At 45.5% G+C, this 15,332-nt stretch overlaps 1 protein-coding gene across 1 annotated transcript; it reads right to left on the reverse strand.

Moving 5' to 3' along the window:
• Positions 1-522: 522 nt before the first annotated feature.
• On the reverse strand, positions 523-14,077 carry ALG11 (ALG11 alpha-1,2-mannosyltransferase). Its single transcript, XM_038569403.1, has 4 exons — positions 13,867-14,077; positions 9,844-10,074; positions 6,430-7,361; positions 523-3,892 (listed from the first exon to the last, which is right to left on the reverse strand). Exons 1-4 carry the CDS (start codon positions 13,908-13,910, stop codon positions 3,621-3,623), a joined length of 1,479 nt encoding a protein of 492 aa, XP_038425331.1. The 5' UTR covers positions 13,911-14,077; the 3' UTR covers positions 523-3,620.
• Between the last annotated feature and the right edge of the window lie 1,255 nt (positions 14,078-15,332).

The following is a 15,332-nucleotide window of genomic DNA, read 5'->3' on the forward strand; positions in this document are numbered from 1 at the left end:
GCATCAATTCTAAGAGTCTTTTACTGGTCAGCATATGCATGTTTAATTACTTCAGAACATTATGTGGTTCAGACACACTAAATCTGTTGGTGTGCTAAACAAACACTCAACAGTATTTGAATGCATGGAAAATGAAACACAGTTCCTGAAAATCCCAAAGACCAGTAAGTTGTAGGCAGAGAGAGAGAAAAAAAGAATGAATGTTTAAGGTCAATGTTTAAGAAGAAACCTATCAAGTCTGCTCCAATGACAAGATGCTTGGCTAAAGTCTCCTTTAGCCAATAGCCACCAAGCCTTATCATTCATGCTCAGATTTTGAGTTCTTTGCTATCAAGTAGGAAGTATCCACTGTGGCAAGTATACAAATCTGCAAGGTTTTCCAACCTACTTCAGCTCCTAATTCACCTTACCCACCTTATGTACACAATTACCTAAATCATGTTCTTGAGGCACACTTGATTACTTTATTCTGGGTTTAGGTTAGCTGCATGTGTTAAGTTGAAACTACTGATTAGACTTGCATGTGTTTTTAGAATAAATTTTATTAAAAATTATGCATCTCGGAAAAAATTATGCATCTCGGTAACTATATATCATAGCTATCAAACTGATCATTTTTTAAGTGGTGTATCAACTCTTAACTTCCCTTCTAGGTATCTTGTAGCATGTATAGTCCAAGCAAGCATGTAGCACTCAAGCGTTAGAACTGATGCTTCTTTAAGGCCCAGGGTGCCTTGGACTTAGGATGAGGACAGAGGAAAAAGAATCAGCTGAGGTAGGGAAATTACAAGGGCATAATTTGATTCTAGAAATTTGCATGACTTCTTGTGGATAACTTTCTCCTTGTACCCAAATCTGTTGACAGATTTAGCAGACACTCTACTTACTCATATTATAGTCCTGGAGTCTAGGATACATTTACATGATTAAACACAAATATTCTGAAAGCATTTACAATTATACTGGCCACTCTCATAATTTTGTCTATGACTTTGTAAAAAGCCCTGAAAATTATTAAAGTGTATGAAACTCTGCAGTGTTTTTGTAAGTCTGAAATATTAAAATAAAAAGTCTATTAAACCTGACAACCTATTCTTCTTGGGTACTAGAGGCAAGACAATTTTGTTTTACCTTGAAGTTCTTTTTCTTTCCTCCCTCCCTCCACCTTTGCCTGCCTCCTTTTCTTTTTTTAAATTCCCAGCATGTGGAGCTTAGAAATATTAGTAGTAGATAACAATTCAGCATTGGGAGAATGCATGGGGGTACCAATGTACCATAAGGAGAAAGTACCCAAGATCATGAAAATCGCTTTAAATCATAGATACAAACAGATTTTGTATCTATTAAATCCAAGTCATATTATATACAGATTATTATCAAAGAACATGGAACATGTATTTTATTATGCACAACCCAAATAAGAATGTGAATCCCCACTGTTGGGGGTTCGGGATATACCGCAACAGGACCATTCAAAAACAATGTTTTATAGGAATGAATAATCACTCAGAAGTTCCCCAGACAGACAGTAGCTGACATATTGTTTTGACACTCTTCACGGTTATTGGTCTTTCCAGAAAAAAACAAACAAAACACGTAATATCACATTAGCAATAGGGAGGGTGAAGAGATATGCAAAGTATGTTTCCAGTGATGTGTGTGGCAAATAAAAATAATTTTGAAGAAATAGGATTTAAAAATGCTTTACAGAATTTCAGAATCTTTTTTTTTTTTTTTTTTTTCCTGTTCTGCATCCTTTCCTTCTGCTTAGTCTACTTCAATTTATCTTTAGTCCTATGGTTTTCTGAGGGTAGACAGGTGACTGCAGGGGGCGGTGGGCCGAATCTTGCCCCAAGATTAACTATAAGATAAGAAAACCAAGTGGGCTGCAGTCAGAACATCCAGCTTATAATCCTGATTTTGTCCCTTAAACAGCTTTGTGAGACTGAAGGAGTCTTAAGGTCTTTAAATCGTGGTCTGTAAAGTTGAAAATAAAACTGGACCAGAGGATTTGTAAGGTCCTTCCAGCTTCCATGTCCACCAGTCTTTCTTTTCTAAACTGAACCATCTCCACCCAAAGCTATGTTGGTGGCACATCATCCTGGGGCTCTGCTTTGCTGCTTTTTGATCTGATGACAGAAGGAGGCCTGCAGATGAGTCAAAGGTGGAATTGGGAATAGATGACGGAGCTGGCTGGGTCCATGACTGAATGAGAGGAGTTTGAAAGAGGGAAAACCAGACCTCTTTCACATGCCCTCTAACACAAAGATGTATCAGACTGGGCTGGAGGTCGATTCACTGATCTAGAAGGAGCGAATTCTGTATGCAGAGAACGCCAAGTGCCGTGGGGCTCTGTAGCCGTATCTGCACATCCGCATACTTTCCGTGCTAGTCGTTCAGCACAGACGTTCTGTTCAAGTCAGCACATAGTCCTAGCTATTGACTTAATAACCTACCTTGAGTCCTACTATTTTAATAAGGAGGCTTGATCACAAATGACATTTACTATATATTGTTACTCTTAATTATTTTATAAAGGGAACTTTAAAAAAACTTTTATAGTTTTCAAAGTACTTCCCATCTCAGAATCACTAAGGGGTAGCGAGGACAGGTACTACCACCTCCAGATTATAGATGAAGAGCCGGAGTTTCAAAAAGATTAAGCAGCAGCCTGAGTAGTAGGAGGTCTGCTGTTTGTAAATAGTGACAGTGGGGTCAGGCTCAGGTATTCTGCCAGTCCGGGGCTCTTTTTGAAATGCCACTTTGTACAATGTATGATGCTGCTAACAGAGACCGGGAGGATGGAGCTGGTTACTCCATCATCATTATGAGAAGAACAACTTAGCAGGATGTTCTCATTCAGACCTTCTGATGGACTTAAAGCTGACTTCCAGTCCCCGGGAACGTGGAACTGTGAAGGGATTGGTACAAGTGTCCCGGGAGTGCTACACAAAAAGCTACTTCACAAATCCCAAGCTCCCGACAGGGATGGATTTGGGGCAGCACCGGCCTCCACGAGCAGACCCTTGGCCATGGAGTGGTCACAGTCCGCCTGGCTCGGCCCTGCGAGCTTTTAGAACACGATGCAGCCTGCTGCAAGTGTCTCTTCTCTTTAAGAAAACCGTTAGGCATCTTCAAGAAGGTCATCCACATAGTATTTAGAACTTAAATGTACCAAAATCTGTGTTTCCAAGATGGCAGAACAATTCTAAGTGCTCATCAACTAATTGTCAGCTCTCCATTTCCCTTTCTCCATTTCCTTTTTTTCTAAAGGGAAATTCTCTTTCCTGGTTTCTAAAGTACAGTGATTTGACAAATCAGATCGGAAAAAGACGGGTCATACCAACAGTAAGACTGTTCATTTTTTTCTTTCAGATTCATATTTTTCAGAATTTGAGACAGAATACTAATCTTACTTTTTTTTTTTTCATTTAAACCATTTAGGTAATTTTGCCTTTTTTTCATTTTCATTGAAATCAATATCCTGTCTATATACAAACTGCTGAGTACATTGCTCAGGCTGACTTTATCACCATACGGAAAAACTTTAGAAAAACACTAACATATGAAGGTGTTTAGCTGTTTTATATAAAATACCTTTGACTTTTACAGATACGGCACTATTTAAGTAAGTTCTCCACAGATGACAGGAATGCCAGTTCGAACTCCTGATCAGAGAATCTGCTCACAGATGCCCGAGCATTGCTTCGGATTTGGAGTCTCTTTTCCTCAGACATGGAAAGAATATGAACCATGGTCTCAGCGTAGTCTTCTTCGCTTTCAGCCAGAAATCCAGTTATCTCTCTTTGGTGTGGAACGACAATGTCGAGCTTCGGGCCCCCTGAATTGTGTGCAAGGATAATTGTGCCAGCTGCCATACACTCGACAACTCCTGAGAAACAAACAAAAGCTGTGTAGTCTTTTAACATTTTGAGAGCGTTCATAAGAACAAGGATGAGCAGAAACCTCTATAAATATTAAGACACTCATAAGAAATTTAAGTAAATGTTGCGTCTATAAATTTGCTTATTAAAATTCCGCAGTACCAAATAAAAGTTTTTTAGTTTCGAAGCTTCACAATAATGCTCTTTCGTTCTTAACTGAAACAGACAAGCAGGTGGAAGTCTATAACAAACAGATATACTGCGGACACTGAAACAAAGCAGAAGACCATACAGTGTGAGCAAGAAGGCATATGATTAATGGCTACTGATAAGTTGTAAAAAGATATCAAAAGCAAAATCTCAGGAGTTCAAATCACAGCATCAGGTTTCCCTCCTCCCTCCACTTCCCTTCTCCTCTGTTGGCTCCTGCTTCTACCCACTTCTGAGCCGTTCTTGTTTCCAGCGTTTTGTACTAGGGCCTCCTCTCGCTGGGCACACTTTCCCCAGGCAATGAGGTAACTCATCCGTGGGGTTTCTGCAACTACCAGGACAGTGACGCCAGCTCCTCTGTTTCCAGGTCAAGCCCCTCACCGGCACTTCTAGACCAGTGCCCACTGGGATGCACACACACCTCCGTGTCCCACCAACACCTAACTCTGCGTGCGAGGAGCCCGGCTCGTCAGCTGCCTCTCCTCTTGGAGTCCATCTCTAGGGGAAAGCCATCCACCACTGACACACTTGTCCAACTCAAAGCACCAGGAGGTCCCCTGCGACTCTTCTTTCTCCTTCGCCCAACAAATCCAATTCATCACCAAGTCCTGCTCAATCCTGCTTCAGAATCCGCTCGGGCATGTTCGCCTACCACATTCAGATCCCACCCCATCAGGGTGCCAGGGCAGCCCCACACACCCTCCTGCCTTCCTCGTCTGGCTCTCTCTGCTCCTCACCAATCCACCCCTCCACGTGGCACCCGGAGTGAACTGGAGGAAACAGAAAGCTTTTCAATCCAACACTTAAAATCAGTCTATCTTCTCCCACTGGCATCACACGGCCACCTGATCTGGCCCCAGCCCCCCGCTCCTTTGGCAAGCTGTACCTCCGTCATCCCTTGAGCATGCCTGTGAAGGCTCCCTTTGTCACACCTGTCTCAACGCTGTTTCCTCTGCTGGATATTCTCCTCTTTTGCAAGGCTGGCTTCTAATTATTGTTCAGGTCCCAGCTTACAAGTGACATCATGTCCTCGGGCAATTGTTCTCCGACCTCACAAATCTACATCAGGTGTTTCTCTGCTTGCCCTGACATAGGTCTTAGCACCCTGTCCAGTAAAGTGCTGTTTAACTGGTTTGCATCACACGCAGAGCTGGGGGTCTCTGAACACCAGTTTGCGTCCCCGTCATTTCTCCGCACCCACCACAAGCCTGGCACCGTGCATGCTCAGTAAGTCTCTGCGGAAGGAAGCACAGGAAGTCAAACCCCGTGCAGAAGGTTTGAACCAGAGTTCTTGCTGTATGTCTAAGCTTAGTCGTGTGCTACCAACCAGGGATTGACAAGAGTAGAAGATAAACTGTAGCCTTCGCAAAGGAAACTTCACTTTTATGTTCTTCCATTTTCCCTGAACACCGAGCATGGGAAGGCACAAAGCCACCACTGGAGGTGAGTCAGATACTTAAACGGGATTCAGCAGGAGGAGGAGGGGAGGCCATTCTAGTAATGAGTAGGGAATCAATAGAAGAGCCAACAGAAGTACTGTGTGGAGCCCAGCGGATTCAGCTTTTGGTGTACAACAAAATCACCCGAGGAGCTTTACCAAAATACATCTACCCGGGCTCCACCCAAGAACTCAGATTTGGTCCTTGAGTGAGATTAGGCCGGGAACCTGTACTGGTCCGCAGATGGGGTTGGGAGGGGCAGAGAAACTGTGGTAGGTAAGAGCAGGGACTGTCTGAGGGATGATCCAGGCTTTACCTCTTCCTGCGGCTGAACAAGGACGAGTTCAAAACCTCTCTGTGCCTGAGTTTATTTGTAAAATGGAAATAAGAGGGATCCTGGTGTGGCTCAGCGGTTTAGCGCCTGCCTTTGGCCCAGGGCATGATCCTGGAGACCCGAGATCGAGTCCCACGTCAGGCTCCTAGCATGGAGCCTGCTTCTCCCTCTGCCTGTGCCTCTGCCTGCCTCTCTCTTTCTCTCTCTGCATCTTTCATGAATGAATAAATAAATAAAATCTTTAAAAAAATAAATAAAAATAAAATAAAAATATAAAAAAAATGGAAATAAGAATATATATGAAGCAGGATTAAGTCAGATAACACTTGTAAAAATCCCAACAGTGACTTCTATGCAGTAAATTGTCAATAAATATCACCTATTATTACTGACTACATACTGTCATGTCCTGCAGGGTCTCAAATGAAAAGAGCTTACTTGGTGGACCAGTGGAAGAGCATGAAGACTTGATAAAATCTTCCACAGTATTATCATAGTATCAAGAGAACCTAAAATGTACATTCTCATGGCGCCAAACGAGTTGCTTAAAGGACAGACTTACCAATCCCAAAATGCTCGTTCCACATGGTATGCAGACCAATTGTTGCTTCAGACAAGTAATGCTTCAACTCGTCAAATGGGATGTTTATTTTAAATTCCACATCTTCTTGAATTCCTAGATCCTCAGAAAGCCTTCTCAGTTGGTTTACCCTCAGCTCATCATCTTGGTTACGACAACCTCCAATGAGGACAAGTTTAAGTGAAGGAAGTGGCTCAGCCACCTTCTTATTCAGCAACTTAGCAAAGGCTTTGATCTGCAAAGGATGATTCTTTTCAGGCCGGAACTGGCCAACGGAAACCAGTAAATGTCCTGGGGTCGTCTTTTTCTCACGTAAGGGAATGTCCAGAAATGTCTGCACGTCACAAGGTGGATAAACAATGTTAGTGCAATTCCCAACCTTCCACAGTGAGAGAATGTGATTTAGTGTCCAGGAAGAATTGACCATCACTACATCACTGCAAGAACCAACAAGTCCATAAATAAAAGCAAATAAATAATAATAGATGAGCTTTAATTTGCTGAGAAAAGGATTCCTGGTAATGAAGGCTGCATTGTTAAAGCCAACATTTTGATTCTTCACTACGGAAAGCATGTCGGTGCTGATGGTGGGATAATGAACATAGCTTCCGACGTGACAACCACCTAAATACTTAAACAGAGGAAGTGTGAACGCGTATCCCATTGAATCGATGTAAACGTCGGGAACACACTGCATTAGAGCTTCCCAGCCAAGAAAAATGGACCCTAGACTTTGGCCCAGCAGTGTGAAGTGAGGATAGAGTGAATCTTCCACAAGGTATCGTTTCCTTAAGAAGACAAACTTCACTGGGTGAGTGAGTTTGATGTTAAATCTTTGGAAAGCGCCTTCTAGTATCTGCTGTCCACTGACGTCGACATCACCAGTATAAACGACGTAAACTGCTTCAGGGTACCTAAAATAGAATGTAATACTTAAGGTTTTCCTTAGTGTAGGTGAGAACCAAGCAAAAAGTTGTAGATAATTATTTTCTCACAAGGTTACTAAAAGTAACCTTATTTTAGACTGAAAAAAAGGTTTTCCACGTCTTTAATTCATTGTTCTTGGTCTACTCGTTCTCCTCTTTCCTGAGTCTTCTGCTGCCCTGCGAGTGAAATGTTAGTCCTCCAAATGAGATCTCTAGTTCTTTGCTATTTCCTCTTCTAAGACTTTCGCATAGAGCAGACATCAACAAAAATTGCTGATCGACATTTCTGTCTTTAAGAAATATTCAGAAACTTTATTTTGACAAATTTCTCAATATAAAAATGGTACTAAAATATTAATAACATTCAGAAACAAGAGTTAAAATTTACTAAATGTATCTTTAGATAGAATTGTAAATGCTAAAGCATCACTCAGTTTTTATCTGAGACATGCAACAAGATTCTTCAAGCCAGATCTGGTGCCTGCATCAGCCTCTGGTTGCTTAAAGATGATGGCCACAGACTCTTTGACATTTGTCGAGCGGTGGGATCTACGCCACCTCCTATGGAATAACAGTGGGCTCTGTGACTCTTTTAACCATTAGTCAAAGGTGACATCTTGCCAGTTTCTAGACCCAGACTCTAAGAGCGGCAATTTCTACTTCGCTCTAGAGAAGTCAGCTGTCACATGAGGAGTCCAGTATCCTGAGACTGCCGTGTTGTGTGCCAGCCCAAGGCAGAGGCTGCGGGGGGACAGAGATGCCTGACCCGTATCCCACACCCTCACCCACAGGAGCTGCTGCCACCGTCCCAGCCCAGGAAGCAGACAGGTTAGCAAAGGCCTTCAGATGACTGGCCCCAGCTGCCATCTAATGCAGCTGCTCGGCATGAGGGATTCCCAACAGGGCCTGTCAGTGTCTAAACTGTTAGAAACAACAATAAATTCTTGTTTTAGCCATTACAGCAACAGGTCAGCAGAATGTCATCTCTCTGTTTGAAATCCTCATACAGTTTTCCACAGCATTTAGAATTAAACCTAAACTCCTTACCCTGCTCACTCAAGTCCTGTGTAACATGAGGCCTCTACTGTCTCACATGCCCGCACGGTCAGCCAAATTGGATTCCTTTCTGTGAACAAGCCAAGGTCCTTCCTGTTTTAGGTAACTTGTAATCCCCTCTGCTTTGAATTCTCTTTTCTCACCTTCATTGTCTTTTCCTGAGGCTGACAGTATGGCATGTGGTTTACAACATGGACTCTGGTTAACTCAGTTTCCTCACCTGTCAAATGAGGGTAAGAGTAACAACCTCATACAGTTGTAGTGAGGACTGAGTGAGCATGTAAAGCACTCCAGGCAATGCCTGGCATAGAGGTAAGTGCTCAGTAAACGTCAGCTGCTTTTGTCATTTAGACTCCATTAAGTGTTACCTCCTTGGAGATTTTCCCTAATCACTCATCCTAAAGTATGGAATCACTCTCATGTTATCCTATTTTAATTTCTCTCGCCGCATTTCTCACCACTTGATATTTTTCTTTGTTTATTATCTTGTCTCTCTCTCAGCTAAAATCTAAGATCTGTGTACGGTAGAGCTATCACAAAACTTTACTACTGCCCTCAAGAGCTAGATAATCCAGTTCGACAAGTTCATGCACAGAGTTATGAGAAGCAAAGAACAGGAGGAATTAGAGAGGGAGTAGGGAAGGCCTGAAGGAGGAGGCCGTTACGCTGGGATTTAAGAAAATGTTTTGGATCTGGGCAGTTATGGAAGATGGCAAAGGAAATGCGGGGGTGGAGGCTGGGAGCCAGGATTAGCCGACAATAGAGAAATGTAAAGCGAAAGGAATTCCGTGCGAGGGCTCAGGAACTGGATGAAGGGCATGTGCCAGGAAGCAGTGTAACCGTAGAAGAATAATAGTTTTCCTCCTATGATACAATCATCAATGGAACTTCTACTTTATTATGTTTGTTCCTCTTTAAAAGGGAATCATAAACATTTTGGGGGTGGGGATGGGATGTGGGTGGGGAGAAGGAAGCCTCAAACTTTAAATGACTCTAACATGGTAACTTAAGACTAACTGGTAATGGTATCAACCTCAGAATCAAACAAACACTTTCACAGACATTATTTCCTGCGGCCACTACTGACTAAAAGTATTTAGGTTTAAAGTACTCCCCATTACTTAGTCTATTTCTGTTTATTTCTTCTCCACACATTCTTCCAAGGAGACAGTTATCCCCACTACATTTTGCCATCAAAAAGCCCTTCTCTTCCCTATTTTTTTTTTTTATCATATCAACTAAAATTCAACATGCTCTTGTAATGCAGGTTGGCATATAACAGAAGTATTTCCTTATTGAAGAACAATTAATTCCTGGCTACAGAGAAGGTAGTGGAGCAAGCTGAATATCTGGACAAGGATTTTTCTTTAATGGTAATAATAGAGTAAATGAGCTAGGAGAGATGCATACCTACTTTTTCTGCAGGGCCCTTAAGGCACACCACAAAACTCTTTCTCCTCCTCCACCGGCATTGCAGTATGGATGAAAAAATGCAACCACCGTTTGCTTCTTCCCATTTTTGCTGGTTGATACTGACTCTTTCTTTTTCTGTAGCAGCAGTCTGATTCCCCAGAGGATAACGAACAGACATACACATAAAGTTCCACAGACTGTTAGCCCAGGGAGGAATAATGAATAAAAAAATCTGAAACAAGAAGGAAAATGTAAAAATTGACAAAATGCCTATTCTAAAGAAACTACAAATTAAAGTCTACTTTTACATAGCTACTTTATACATTAATAGTGAACACAAAAGTTTTATAGCTGGGAGTCTGCTAACAACATACTCAACTTTTAATATTCTAACACACAAAATGTCCAATGTCAGAAGGGCAAATCCTCCTTAATTCCGATCTCCATAGGATGCTACCAATTCAGTATAACTTTTCTTTTTAATTGGCAGTGAAAAATCAATGTTGATTTGATCAACCTTTCTCCTAACAGTATATGTGTTAAACGATTAATAACAAATTTAATTACTAAGCTAAACAAGATATGATTAGGAATGGCAATTGATCCTCAAATTTATGACACAGACTTCTAATTAGTTAAAAGTCTGATGAAATAGTAAATCATTTTTATTCTCTCACTTCACCTCAAACAGAACCATTTCTGGGGCAAGAGGAACTTAGATACCTTCACTTCTATTACAAGTTCTGCATTTGATCTGTTTCTATGACCCTGAAATAACTGCCTTCCCTCCTGTACCTCTAAGCGAGTTGCCAAAAATGCACCAACCTACTTCACACACATTGGTGAACTCACTCCTATTACAACACTTTGATGTCATTGCCTCCATTTGCGCTTAATAGCAGTTTTATCCACCATTACTTTTGCACTATAGGTACAAATGTAAACATAATGAAAAAGCAAATGTTATTTTCAATTATTATAAAAACAGTTTTAACCTTGAAGAACTACTAACAGGGTCTTGGGGACCTGCTACCGTCTATGACTGTACTTTGAGAACCATTGCCTTAAAGGATGAACAGAGTTTGACAGAAGTGGAAAGATTTGTCATTTATTTAACATTTGGAATATATGAATTCATTAAAGCAATATTATACAGCTTTCCCAGGACAAGCCAAAAGCCCATTTAACTTAAAATGTGGCTGACCGGGGATCCCTGGGTGTCTCAGTGGTATGGCACTTGCCTTCTGCCCAGGGTGTGACCCTGGGGTCCCCGGATCGAGTCTCACACCAGGCTCCCTGTGTGAAGCCTGCTTCTCCCTCTCCCTATGTCTCTGCCTCTCTCTGTGTCTCTCAGAAATAAATAAATAAAATCTTTAAAAAAATGTGGCTGACCTATATTACATAATACAAAGATTTTTATGACATTTCCTTCTAACGATTTAAGTGGTAAGATTCATATGATAGATTTTCAACTTGACCTATTTAACTTAAAATCAGGAAAAAAGGGCAGCCCCGGTGGCGCAGCAGTTTATTTTATTTTATTTTATTTTATTTTATTATTTTTTAAATTTTTATTTATGATAGTCACAGAGAGAGAGAGAGAGAGAGAGAGAGAGAGAGGCAGAGACACAGGCAGAGGGAGAAGCAGGCTCCATGCACCGGGAGCCCGACGTGGGATTCGATCCCGGGTCTCCAGGATCGCGCCCTGGGCCAAAGGCAGGCGCCAAACAGCTGCGCCACCCAGGGATCCTGGCGCAGCAGTTTAGCGCCACCTGCAGCCCGGGGTGTGATCCTGGAGACCCGGGATCAAGTCCCACGTCAGGCTCCCTGCTTCTTCTCGCTCTGCCTGTGTCTCTGCCTCTGTGTGTGTGTGTGTGTGTGTGTGTGTGTGTCTCATGAATAAATAAAATCTTTTTTAAAAATCAGGAAAAAAAACCCATATTAATGACTAAAGTTGAGCCAGTCCTTTATTGAGTCTATTAGTTTTAAAGACTCAGACTCTATAGATAAATTTATTAAACATCCTCCATTGCTTGCACATTAAAACTACTCATTTTACGGGCACCTGGGTGGCTCAGTCAGTTAAGTGCCAGCTCAGTTTATGATCTCAGGGTCCTGGGATGGAGCCCCTCATCAGACACTGGGCTCAGCAGGGAGTCTGCGAAGGGTTCTCTCTCCCCCTCTCCCCACCTCTAAAATAAATAAATCTTTTAAAAAAAAAAACTACCAATTTTAGAATTTATTTAAATATAACTAAAAATATGTGCCATTAAATAATGTTTATCATAGAAACACAAGGCTTTCTTGGTGGCTCAGTGGTTTAGCACCTACCTTCAGCCCAGGGTGTGATCCTGGGTCCCGGTATCAAGTCCTGCATTGGGCTCCCTGCATGGTGCCTGCTTCTCCCTCTGCCTGTGTCTCTGCCTCTCTCTCTCTCTCTCTCTCTGTGCGTCTCATGAATAAATAAGGTATTTTTTTAAAAAGATAACTGCAATCAACAGTGAGTCATTCATTCAACAAACATTTATTTAGCCATTATAATGTGCAAAGGACTGAATTATGGATGTTTCAAATGGCAGGGAAGAACATGAAGCCTCTGAAAATAGAATTTCCTGTCCAAAATATTTTAAATAATCATTATAGAATCTGGAGTAGAGGAGACAAAAGTGAAGAAATAATACCCAAAGTCTGGAGAGAATACCGCTTTTCGGGATGCTATGTGTTAATTACAAATTTTCAACCTGAACAAAAATAGGTTGGTGTTACAGACCTCTGTAGATGGAATATACTAGGTCTTCTTTTTATATAAATACATGAATACAGGGCAAAACATGTAAAATGCAGTACTATTACTAGAACAAATGTAGGAAAAAAGTCTGTTTTTTTTTTTGTTTGTTTGTTTTTTCCACCAACATGTTAACAGTCGTTATCTCTGGATGGTAGCATGCCTGGTGATTTTTCTTTTTTGCTCATCTATTTCCTAACTTTTTTTACAAGAAACAATGTAGTGACTATGTGATAAAATTTTATGTGACTATTCTTCCATCAACCAGAAATAAAGATCAGCGGATAATCATGGGGCTGAGGATTCAACATGAACTTTCTATCTGTGAACTAAAACCGTCCCTGAGAGGGCTCAGGAGGCCAGCGCGGAGCCCCATCCCTCAGTCCCACGAAGGCCGAGCATCACGCCCCGAGTCCTGGGGAGGAGCTGCCTGCGCAGACCCCGCCGCCAGCGCGCATCTCCCAGAGCGTCCCAGGAGCCGCCAGGAGACCCCCCCGGCCCCCCGCGTCCCCTCGGGTGTCACTCACCCCGCCCGCCCCGCCCCCCAGCTTCCGGTCCCGCGGGATCAGCACTGCGGGCCGGGGGTGCGCGCGCATCTCCCAGAGCGTCCCAGGAGCCGCCAGGAGACCCCCCCGGCCCCCCGCGTCCCCTCGGGTGTCACTCACCCCGCCCGCCCCGCCCCCCAGCTTCCGGTCCGGGAGCCGGGGGCCCTCTCCTTCGGTTTCGCCAGAGCCCGTGCCTCTCTGCTCTTCCCGGAAAACCAAGGCCAAAACCAAACCATTGCTGCTGGTAGGACAGTGGTTTTGTCTGCAAAGCTGACGGAGTCGATGACGTCTGACCATGACCGTGTCGGTGAGGAGGGGCGGCCACGACGGGAGAGGGAGAGCCCATCCTCCACCAAGGGACAGACGCGGTAGTTCGGAGGGCTTCGTGGCTCAGTCACAAAGGAAGAGGAGAAGTGAGTAGGAACGATCCGTGACAGAGCGAGGAGAGCACCAGGAGGGAAACGCCGGCCCTCACCGCACGGGGCAGGCCGACACGAGGCGGTAGGCGGACTCTTTAATCCGGTCAGCTCCAGTCTGACTGGAAACTCCGAGGTGAGAGGAAAGCGCTGTCTTTGCGGAAACAGACGAGGACCGGGGCAGGAAGACCCCCTCCCCGCAAGTTCCAGTTGCACGAGGCGGACAAGTGTCCCCGCGAAAGAAAACGCCTGCAAACCCGCCCCACCGCGCTCCTCACCTCAGTAACTCGCACAGGCACCAGCCCCCTTTGGCGGCCGCCATCTTCCCTCGACCCCCGACCTCCGGAAGCGCTTCGCTGTTACTCTTCTCTATTGGCTCCTGAGGAAGCGGGGGGCGGGGGGTGTTCTCTCCGCCTCCGCGGGGCCCATCTTGCGTTCCAATTGGCTGCTGGCAGTAGCTTCCCACGGCCTTCCAGCCAATAGGATCTCCCGGGGAGGAGACGAGCGTTCGGCGTGGCGCACAAGGGTCCCGCCTCCAGTGGGCGGGGCCGGAGCGGGAGTTGGGCTGGGGGGCGTGGCCTGCGATGGACACCGGCGCCCCGCCCTCGGCTCCCTCCCCCACGGGAAGCCCCCCGCCCCGGGCCCGCGGGCGGTTGAGACCAATGGGAGGTCCTTGCGCGCCTCGGGTCGATTTTCCAGGTGCAGAGGTCACCCCCGGCGCGGCTGTAACGCCTGGGATCCGGCGCTCGGGAGCCAGGCGCGGACCCGGACCGGGAGCCGGAGCCGGAGCCGGCGCCCGCCGCGCCGCACCTTCCCCGCCCGCGGCCGGCGCGCCCTGGGTCCGCATCTCCGCGCCCGCCCCGCGGCCCTCCCGGCGCTCGCTGCAGGCCGCAGACCGAGTCCGCAGCGCGCCGGCCCGAGGTAGCGGAGCCCCGGGGAGGACCGGCCCTGCCAGGGTGCGAGCGCGGCTCCGGGGCCCGTGGCGCGCGTCTGACCCACCCGCGGGCGAGGGCAGCGGGTCCCGGGCCTGTCCCCGTGCGGGCGCCCGGCCGCAGAGATGCAGCGCTCACCGCGCCCTTGTTCCCCCCCCCCCCCCCCCACCAGGTGACCGCAGGATTCGGTGCCCCCGGAGGACGATGCTGCAGCCGTAAGCCGAAGAGGCCGGTCGGACAGTAAGTGTCGTTCCCGGGCGCCGGGCGCGCACACCCACCTGGCGGCCCCTGCTCGCCCACCTGGCGGCTGGCGGCCGGCGTCCGCGGGGGGCGGGGCGCGGAGCCCCAGCCCGGGGGCAGTCGGGATCCTACCCCGAGCAGCCCCAGGACAGGCGGGGGCCCCGGCGGGTCTGCAGGACACTTTCCCATTCATCTTGGTGCTGAGGAATCTGAAGCTGGCGACGTAAAGTGAGCGTCGACTTGCTGCCGCGTAAGAGCGCGAATTGCCCGGGCTGATTAAATTAATTGCCCAGAGAAGTTACTCAGAGTGTGCGGATCTCTGTACGGTCTATTCAGGTCCTGCAACTTTTTTTTTTTTTTTTTTTTTTAAACAGGCTCCACACCCACGGTGGAGTCCGACGGGGACTCAGGACCCTGAACCGAGATCAAGAGCACTTAACCAGGCGCCCCCTGCGACTTTTCTTTTTTTTAAGAACTACTTTGGATTCATTTTAATTACACAAGTAATACGTTAATGCAGTCACTTAAAAATGCAAACAGTACAGAAGTATCAAGCATGAAAAGCAGATGCA

Source organism: Canis lupus, chromosome 22 (assembly GCF_011100685.1).
Source record: "Canis lupus familiaris isolate Mischka breed German Shepherd chromosome 22, alternate assembly UU_Cfam_GSD_1.0, whole genome shotgun sequence".
Classification (NCBI taxonomy): domain Eukaryota; kingdom Metazoa; phylum Chordata; class Mammalia; order Carnivora; family Canidae; genus Canis; species Canis lupus.

Bases quoted from the DNA above. Each gene is read 5' to 3' on its own strand.
- ALG11 (XM_038569403.1), bottom strand. From the start codon at position 13,910: ATGGCGGCCGCCAAAGGGGGCTGGTGCCTGTGCGAGTTACTGAG. The intron at 10,075-13,866 runs GTGAGGAGCGCG...TTCTTGTTTCAG, and splicing joins TGCCTGTGCGAGTTACTGAG to ATTTTTTTATTCATTATTCC. The intron at 3,893-6,429 runs GTAAGTCTGTCC...TTTGTTTCTCAG, and splicing joins GAACGAGCATTTTGGGATTG to GAGTTGTCGAGTGTATGGCA.